The 9,838-nt window shown below is 50.2% G+C and overlaps 1 protein-coding gene across 1 annotated transcript; it reads left to right on the forward strand.

Annotated features, from left to right (window-relative positions):
- Nucleotides 1-811: 811 nt before the first annotated feature.
- On the forward strand, nucleotides 812-5,680 carry RFLNB (refilin B). Its single transcript, XM_037808909.1, is given in 6 exon segments — nucleotides 812-832; nucleotides 834-881; nucleotides 883-903; nucleotides 905-1,030; nucleotides 2,747-2,853; nucleotides 4,534-5,680. Coding segments are annotated over 6 exon segments (654 nt in total). The 3' UTR covers nucleotides 4,865-5,680.
- Nucleotides 5,681-9,838: the final 4,158 nt, after the last annotated feature.

Here is a 9,838-nt window from a genome sequence, read left to right on the forward strand (position 1 = left end):
CCAGAGGACCCCCAGGCCCTGGGCGACCTGCTGAGCTGGTCCATCTTAAGTCCGAGCTGGCCCCACCCCAGAATTTCCCTGTCTGAGGTGGCCACAGTCTGCTCAGTCCGAAGCACCCAGCCGGGGTGAGGGGGCGGGGGCGGGGGGTCTGTCCCTCCTGTAGTCCTCCAAGGACGAATGAAGGGGGCCTTCTTTTCCTCCCGGGGCAGGAGTGAGAGCCAGAGCCAGACCGATAGCCCGCCCTGCTGAGCCATCACGCGGCTGGAGCCATACGATGTGCATTAACTATTAATAATTTCCAGTTGTTTGCTCGCTGGGTTCGCCTGGCTTCTCCGACCGCCAGACCTAGAGATATTAGCGCCTTCCCTGGCTCCGCTGGGACAGGGCGAGGCGACCAGACGCCTCCAGGGGCCCGGGCGCGAGTGGGGTGACCACGGGTACCTGTAGCGGGATTGCGAGGCCGGCCCCGACTGGGGGCGCCCTTCCCGCCCGCTGCAAGGCCCGTCTGGGGCGCCCGATGGGCAGGGCGGCCGGGCGGCGCACGGCGGGGAGCGCAGCGGCCCCTGGCGCCCGGCCTCGCTGCGCGAGGCCAGTGCGGGCCAGGCCGGGCCGGGCCGGGGCGGGGCGGGCAGGAGGGCGGGACGGGGTCGGGGAGCGCGGCCGCCAGCGGGACCCGGACGGCGCGCCGGGCGGCGGAAGCAGGGAGGGCGGCCGCGCGGGCAGCGCCCCGGCCCGCGTCTGCGCCCTTCGCGCCCCTCGCTCCCCCTCGGCCACCCCGCCGCGTACCCCCGGCCCCGCGGCGCGCGCAGCCATGGTGGGCCGCCTGAGCCTGACAGGATGTGCCCGAGCTCGTGGACACGAAGAAGAAGGGCGACGGCGTCCCTGGACAGCCCCGACTCGGGGCATGCCCCCCCCCAGCCCCAGCACCAGCCACTGGGGCCTCGCGCCGGCCGGGGGGGGCAGCGGCGGGGAGCGCACGCCGGCACCCGGAGCGCTGGAGCCCGACGCGGCGGCGACCCCCGCGGCCCCGGTGAGTGTCCCAGCGCTGTCCCCTCCGCCTCCCCATCCCGCCCACGGCCGGTCCCACGGCTGGCCCCGGGGGACCACACATGGGTCTTGCCGCCGCGCTCGGGGCGCGCGGTGGACGCCGCCAGCCGCCCGTCGGGCCGGGGTAGCCATTCGCCGGGAGCCCAGGGCGGGGAGCGCAGCGAAGAGCCTGGCCAGCTGGAGCCGGTGGCTGGAAAATTGTCATCGCCTCGGAGGCGCGGGAAGCCCCCGGGAGAGACGAGCCGCCTCCTCCTCCCTTCGGGGTGGCGGCCCGGGTTGCTGCCAGGCTGCCTGCGGCTCGGCCACGTTCCTGCCCACGCCGGGCGGGTGGGGCGCCCGTGACACCGGGAGGGAACCCCAGCTTTCCCCCGGCGGAACTGGGGGCCTGGCAGCCGCGGCTTTGCCCTGGCGGTGGTGGCCGCTCCCAAGGGCCTTCCCCCCGGGGGGTCCCGGGAAGGGGGTGGGCTCTAGCCCTGCCCAGAACGCCAGCGGGGCCGCTTTGGGGACCGCGTTAGGTAGGGCCTTTGGAGCGGACCCTTTGAGAAGGGTGACCTCCTTGTCCTGAACACCAAGCTCTCTTCCAGACATAGTAGATGGGATGCCTTTGGGTGGATGGAATCCTTTAAATATCAAGCATTTGGTTTTATTTTGGCAAATTTAATTGAAGAAAAAACACCAGGTGGAATTTGCCTGGAATGCCTCAGATGGCCCTGTTTATTGCCTTTAAGTAGAGCTCAGGGGAGGCCACACCCTACCTACAGTCAAAGTTCAAGAGACTCCTGTCCCCTCCCCTTTGGGGCAGGTATTTCCAGCCCTCTTTTCTCCCGGGAAGTAGTCCGTGGCCCCTGCAGTTCCTCAAGGACCCCCATGGAAGCTTTGGGGGTGATGGTGTAAAAGTAAAGGCCGGATTCTTGACCCACTGACCCTGTCTCTCCTTGAGCATCAGTTCACACCCTCAGTTCCATTTGAAGGCCCCAGTACCAGTTCCTTCAATTTGGCCTTTGAAGTCCTCTCTCTATGGCGGCTTCCTCGCCTCGTCTCCCACAGCCCCAGACCACAGGCCAGACACACATCGGTGCCTCTGTGCCTTCCGAGGCTGCTCTCTCCACCCGCATGCCTTTTCCCGCCCAAGCCCCGCCTGCCCTCCCAACACCTGGTCAGCTTTTCCACCTATCAAAGCCCACCTTGGGTCACCTCCTCCAGGAAGCCTTCCTTGATACCTCCCAAACATGTTGGCGTCTGTGGCTCTGTCTCCATTCTCGGGGGCACTGCACTCACGTGTCTGACGTAACCCCTTGGTGCCCCACCCCACCCCCATCCTGTGCCTTTTCTAAAGTACCCCGGAGGCAGTGACAGAGGAGGGTGCTAGATAATCGAGGATTCTGGCAAGTGAAGCTCTGGTTAATGGAGGTTTTCTCCCAGCACTGTGAGGGTGCATCAAGGCTTTGGCCACAGGCTTGCAGCCAAGCTCAAGTTTGCTTCCTCTTTTCATCCTTTCACAAAACCTCAGCGATGGAACCTCCTTGGTACACAGATCAGTGTGCAGGGCACAGCGTGTTCGCAATAGACCTGGGATTTGCACCCAGGCCTCCTGGCTCCCTGTCCACGGCCCTTCCCAGGCAAGCCCAGCATGGCGACAGAGATCACAGCTGACCCATCCCCTGGGCTATGGTCCTAACTGTGTCCTCCATCCCCGCAGAGCCCAGCGTCCCCCCCCAGCCAGGCCTCCAGCTGCCTGCCAAGGCTCCGAACTCTGTCCTTTGGCGAAGGAGTTGAGTTTGACCCCTTACCACCAATGGAAGTAAGGTAAATATGGCGGGCCCTGGTTTTCTTTTAAATTTTTCATTTTTTATTCCAGAACTTCATGCTAGTAAAAAAATAAGATTACTTAGTTACAAAAGTGTGCCAAAGATCATTACAGTTTGGTGGGTACTCTTTCAGATTTTTTTTCCTTATGAATCTAACCAATGAACTATATAGACATGTTTTTTTTAGAATAAAAATGAGATCATGCTATACATAAAGTTCTGAAAATTAATTTTTTCTGTTAATATCCCATGGCCATCAGGTGTTTAAAATGTGTTAAAAATTGATTGTAGAAGCTGCTTTCCCACGTCCCCACCCACCTCAAGGTGCTGTAACCTTATCTTACGGGATAATTTCACTAGGCAAGCAGCATTCTTCCTTTTGGAACTTATCTCATCAAGGATTACCTAGGGGCAAAGATTCATTGAGAGGCTAATGAAAGATATGTCTCTGTAGAGAAAGGAATTTCACTTCTTGTAACTGAGGGTTTTAGAGCCAGAGTTTCAGTTGCAATAATACAAAGGGCCCTTTGACATGGAACAAAGGGAGGTTCACAAGTTTGGAGGTGAGTGTAGCCTTTTTTTCCTGCGGAGCTTGTATTTTGAACAAAATGAGGACACGACTCCATGATATTACCCTTCTGTAAACCTCTTATCTATGTGCCCAACCAAGGAGAATAAAAGTTTCTATCAGACTCGTGGAAAAGCAGGTTGATTTCTACTTAGCTGTCCAGAGAGGCAGGGCTGGTTGGGGCAGTGCTGGTCGATGTGTCTGTATGTGATACTTGTACATATTTTAGTACCTTTCAAGTTGCAAAAATAATGCAAAAAATGCCCTGATGCTTCATTTACACACACATACGTACACACAATCACAAACTGCCTGAGAAGGACTTAAAAAAAATAAAGGGAGGTAGCTGCTGAGGAATGTGGACTTGAGTTTATTTTATGGAAATCCACATTGTAATTGCCTTTGGCTGATATGGGCATGTCCCTGAAGCCCTGGGTCCGAGGGTTCTCGTAGCCAAAGGCCAAGGTAGGCCAAATACTGGTACTTGGAATAGCCAAGCTTTCGGAATGGTCGTTCAGGATTTCTGGGTTCCTCCAGCCTTTATCCTCTCATTCGAGAGCTGATTGATCACTTAAGGGGGCAGAGTAACTACTCATCCCTAGTGGAGCAGTAGGACCCACTTGCTCAGGTACACCGATCACCGCTGACAGCACTTCTAAGTGCTAGCGCCCTGCGCAGTTATCATGGAGCACTGTTGGCAGAGAAGAAATCAGGGCTTGGAAGAGTTAAGTACTTGGGCTGGGGTCTCTTTGCTCATGATGATGGGAGCAGAACCCAGGGGCTGCAGCCTGCACTGAGAAACCATGAGTGCAGGGCTAAATTTGGGGGTCCTACACATTGGGTTCAAATCCCAGCTCCACCCCTCACCAGCTCTGGGACCTTACCCTCAGCACCCCTGCCCTCTCTCCCAGGAGTGTTGAGACGATTAAATTAGATCCTCAGGCTAGTACCTGGTGCATAGTAAGTGCTCCCTAAACTCTATGCTGCTTCTCACCGGAGCAGCCACCTCTCAATGTCCGCGTCCCACGGGCAACTGCACGATCACGGTAGGGTCCCCTGCACCCCTTGCCCAGAGGATGGGCTTCATGCTGCCTTATGTCTCCGGCTCAGGTACACCTCCTCGGTCAAGTATGGCTCTGAGCGGCACTTCATCGACGACGTCCACCTGCCCCTGGGCCTGGTAGTGACCTCCTGCAGCCAGACGGTCACCTGCATCCCCAACTGCACGTGGCGCAGCTACAAGACCGAAGTGCGCTTTGAGCCCCGTCACAAGCCCACACGCTTCCTCAGCACCACCATCGTCTACCCCAAGTACCCCAAGACCGTCTACACCACCACCCTGGACTACAACTGCCAGAAGACGCTGAGGAGGTTTCTGTCCAGCGTGGAGCTCGAAGCCTCGGAGTTCCTGGGCAGTGACGACCTCTCAGATGAGTGCTGACTCGAGCAGGCCGGCCGGCACTTGGCCCCCAGACAACCCCGGTCAAGTTGGGTGACACTGTCCTTGTGTGTCATTTTGGCCCCGGAAGGGTCTAGCCTGGAGATATCGCTAAGTCCAGCCTGGGGAAGAAAAAGGGATAGCACTGCAGCTTATAATTGCTGAGGAAATGTGTTGTGTTTAAAAAAATTTTTTAGATTGCTTTTTTAAAAGGAGTATATTTCCTCAGTTGCTGCTGCCTATTTCCCCCAGAGTCTCAATTTGATGAGAAAGTGAAAGGAAGACAAGAGTAAAAGGAAAATGGCAAGCATTTGAAGTAGGAAGTGGGGGAAGAGCTCGTCTTCCATTGGTCAGCTTGTCTGAGGAAGAGCATGGAAAAAGTTTCTGGGATGGAAAAATTGAGTTTTAAGAAATTTAAGCCAAGGGGTGTCTTCACTGCTATAAAAGCGATGCAAATTCAGTAAGTTGTAACGCACATCTAGGTTCTGTCTGTGGAGAATTGAGTTCCTTTTCCATTTGGATTTCCTGTTAACCAAAACTCTTGGAATTCTTCAAATCTTTTTCATGATATTGGAAAACCCCAAGCCACATTATAAGATGCTTAAAAAACAAAAATCAAAAACGGTCCACCCTGTTCTGGCTTCAGGACCGTGAGGCTAACTGGCCAATGAGTTCAGGAGCAATGACTTTGGGTACTGGTTCCAGCAAAGCACCTTGCATCCTTGGCATCTCTACAGGCTTGTGTTATTCTCCTAATGTATATCTGGGGGTTTCTAAATACCTTCCTATATTTCATAAGGCAAAAACGTAGCAGAGGGCCCTTTTTGGACCTCCACAAGGGGGGTTCACTTGACTCACGATAGGCCACACGTAAGACCTGATGCCACCAGGAGTAGGTGGATGGAGATGCCCTGCCCATCTGGCTCATCACGACAGGCGTCCCTCTCCGGGGACACTGGATCCACCCACTATAAAGACTTCGGTCGTCTCAAAATTGCAGAGAAAATCCGCCAGCCTTAGGTCTAATCTAGAAAGTGAGGAAATCTGCCTCTCAGGTTAAGTGGAGTTGAATTTAGAATAGGGAATGATGTCACAATTCAAACGCCAAAACCAAATTCAAAGCACTGTAGAGATGGTGCGCATTTCTTTGACATTTTCGTTTTAGTGAAGGTGACAGGTGTGGAGTTGAGTGTTCACTGAAGCTGTTCCCAGGGTGACTTTGTGAGTCCAGCCGGGTCAGCTGCAGAAGCCAGGAAGGCCACTGGTCCGCGGGTGTGGCCGGCCAGCTGCCCCCACCTCCTGCCCGTCCCTGGCCTACGTTACCCCCACCCTGCCCCCAGCCCCGAATTCCTCTTCCTGCCGAGGAAAGAAGGCGGCAGGTGGCTTTTTTTTTTTTTTTCTTCTGAGTTTTGGAAAGAACAAACATGGGTATTTCCTTTGACTAATCCAAATCATGTCAAGTGCTCAGAGGGTTAGGGGTGCTGTGAACTCGGCTCCCCCTGTATCTCAGGGTCCCTGCTGATGGCGCCCCTTTGTCCCGAGGGCAGAATTGGTAGCTCTCTGGGCACCCTGGGGCCACAGCAGGGATTTTGTTACATTGGAGCAGGTGTGATGATAATCGCTCTCGTTGAAAGTCACAGAGGCCCCTGGAGCCCGATAATCTGGTGTCCTCCTGAGACTTGACAGTGTTCAGTCTGTTGTGCCGCCTGGCCCATCCCCTTGGACGGGAGCCCCAGGTTGGCTTCGTGGCCCAAGATGGCCAAGGTAACGCTCGGCAGGGACCCAGCAAGGGGGCACTTAGGGACCTTTCGGTCATAGTGCATAGCAACAGATGCTTCCTGCTTTTAGAAGAGCAAATGACATGGCAGCGACTGATAAAAATTGATTTTTCTATCTGATTTCCTAATCTTGTCATTTAAGTGGGAAATGTAATTTTTAACTGTAAAGAGAATCCTCAAGGCTCTGCTCTCCCCAGTTGGAGGCACTTAACTGAGGGCTGGATGAGATTGGGGCAGAGTAGCTGGAGAGAGGCGAGTGTGGGGGAACAAGGCCTTTGAACACAACCACGTTTTGAGACACCCTTAGGAGATGTGTTTTGTTTTGTTTTAGGAAGATCATATTAAGTTAGCCGGATGTGGAGAGAATCTGAAATATAGCAGTAAAGTTAAGTAGAAGCGAGCAATGGTGAGCGTGTAATAGGAATGGAGAAGCAGGTTTGACTTTGAGTCATTCACTAGGAAACCAACTGTAGTTCTCTCTAATCCTCTTTTTCCCTCCAAACCTGCTTTGCTTGAAAGTTGCAGGAAAGGAAGCATGTGAGGACACGATGGGACACTTCAGAGCACGTGTGTCTCAAGTGACGTAAATCAAGAGAGTATCATGTTCGTTTGCAAGGTGGAAGGAGTGATTTTTAAAAATCACTGGTCAAAAGCAAACATTCCTAACTGTATCTGGAAGATTCCGTTTATATGTTAATTAGAAAGCTTTTTTTCTCAGTCTTTTAAATTATAACTTTCATGTATTAAGGATGATTTGAATTTTAAGAGAAGCTGTTTTCTTTTCAAATCACAGGCCTTTTTAGAAAACTTAATTTGAATGAGTACATTTTCATTTGACACTTTCCCTGTTTCTAACCTTAGGAAATCCAGAATAGTATGTGACAAAAACTATTTTTTAAATTTATCTTTGACATCTGTCCCATTCCATTTTGCTTTGTGACTTCTTCATTTAACAATAAATGGTCTAAAAATAAAACTTGGAGATGCTTCTCTTTTTTAAAGTAAAATTATGTTTGATTAAGGAAAGTGAGAAAAACAGCTCCTCATCTTGAGAAACTTTGACGTGATTATATTTTAATAACATGAGTCTTCTGGCTAAGGTGTGCGTTCCCCTGGGGGTAGGAGACGACTTTCCAAAGAATACCTGGGCACAGAGAGTTTAAGGGAATATATTTCCAGATTCGCTGTGTACTTTTTCCTAAAATTGATCTGCTTGAAAATGTGCCTGTTAGTGGAGATGTCAGGTCAGTTTTCATTTTCCACCTCCCCTTTCAAATCATCTTTCTCCCACTTTACAGAAGAAGCACATGCTGCAGTCTTAGGCATCCTTAATTTTGTCTTGGTACATTGCCCTGGGCTGGGGAAACCTCTGGGCACTGGACAAAGGGACAGCTGCAAACGCTGGGTGTCTGGAGCTGTGTAGCTCCGTGTTATCGGCACCCTACACAGGCTGCTGTTGGGGTGACGGTGGTGTTGGCGTGAGGCTGGCCTGTGTTGGGATGTTCTCAATTCCAATATCTTGCAGAGTGAGGCAATGGGAGTGATGGCAATTTTTATTTCATACTCGCCCCTCTTCAGTCTCAGACTATTGTCTTCCTTAAGGAAAGGTCCCTTGGGTCAAAGCAGAGAGAAAGTGGATAAGAAATATTGAAAGTGAAGGCGCCTTATTTCATTTGAGCATCAAATTCATGGCCAGGCTTTGTGTCCTTATCTGTTTGTCTTTGAGTTACAACTCAGAAATAAATATGCCCCAGGAATGCATATTATTACTCCTGTGAATTAAAAAAAAATAATCCGGTCTCTTTTTAATAGAAATTAAGTCTCATTTGGCTGAACAGTATGATGATGAGGGCTGGTGGTGCCAATTAGATTATATGGTATAAATTTTCCATAAAATGAATGAGCTAATCAGAAGTTCCAAGATTTTGATATGCAAAGCATCTTCTGTTGTATATATATTTATAGAGAAAGAGGCAAAAGTGTGTGCAAATGAAAACATTTTCAATTTTCTCAACCATTCTCTGTCAGAGTAGCTGATAGCCCTAAGAGAAAAAGAAATAGGTATAATTAATAGTAATATGATAAATTTTGGAAAACCATTTTGGTATACTTCCCAGAAATTACAAAGGGAATGAATCTTTGATTAGGTAACAAATCTAATTGCAAGGAATGCCTCTTTCCAAAATTAAATTCTGATAATTTTATTTTAGAGCATAACTACCATCAAGTGGCTTGTTTGTATCACTGTTTCTCAAAATGCTTTCTGTGGAATGAAAAATAAGGTTCTAGGATCAAATGAGTTTAGGGAAATGGAAAACTAAACAATGCTAAATATATTCACTCCAGGGAATCTTGGAGCCCTTGAGTTTATCAGCTTTTGTTGCAAAACAATCGCCACAAAATCACAGTGGCACACAGCAGGAAGCATTTATTTCTTGCTCAGAGTTCTAGAGGTCCTATAGGACATCTCCGCCCAGGCTCTGTTGAGTTCAGATCTGCTTCTAGAGAGGCCACCTGGGGTGTATTTTTCTCAGGGAAAAGGTCAAAAGCTCATAGAAGAGAAAATGGAAACAAATACCTCTTAAGGTCTATAGTAAGGGCTGGTAACCTGTTACTTCCACCCATGTTTGTTGGCTAAGGCAATAGCCAGCCCCAAAATCATTCCAAAAATGAGCCATACATGATCCATGGAGGTGGGGAGAAGGAGTGACTATTTGCTGTACAATAATATACCATAAATTAAAGAAAACCTAATTAAATGGGAAGACAGCACACGTTTATGGATTAGAAGACTTACTGCTAACATGGCAATACTGTCCAAATTGATCTACGTATTCAGTGCAATCCCTCTCAAAATTCCAAAGGCCTGTTTTGAAGAAATGGAAAAGCCAATCCTTGAATTCATATAGAATTGCAAGGAGCCCCAAATAGCCAAAACAATATTGAAAAAGAAAAACGAAGGTGGAGGATCACACTTCCCAACTTCAAAACTTATTACAAAGCTACAATCAAAGCAGTGTGATACTGGCATAAGGACAGACAGACTAAAGGAACAGAATTGAGAGAACAAAAATAAACCCAAATGCCTATGGCAAATTGATTTTTTTTATCTTCATTTTATTGAGATATATTCACATACCACGCAGTCATACAAAACAAATCGTACTTTCGATTGTTTACAGTACCATTACATAGTTGT

The sequence above is a fragment of the Choloepus didactylus genome, chromosome 18 (genome assembly GCF_015220235.1).
Source record: "Choloepus didactylus isolate mChoDid1 chromosome 18, mChoDid1.pri, whole genome shotgun sequence".
In the NCBI taxonomy this organism is placed as follows: Eukaryota; Metazoa; Chordata; class Mammalia; order Pilosa; family Megalonychidae; genus Choloepus; species Choloepus didactylus.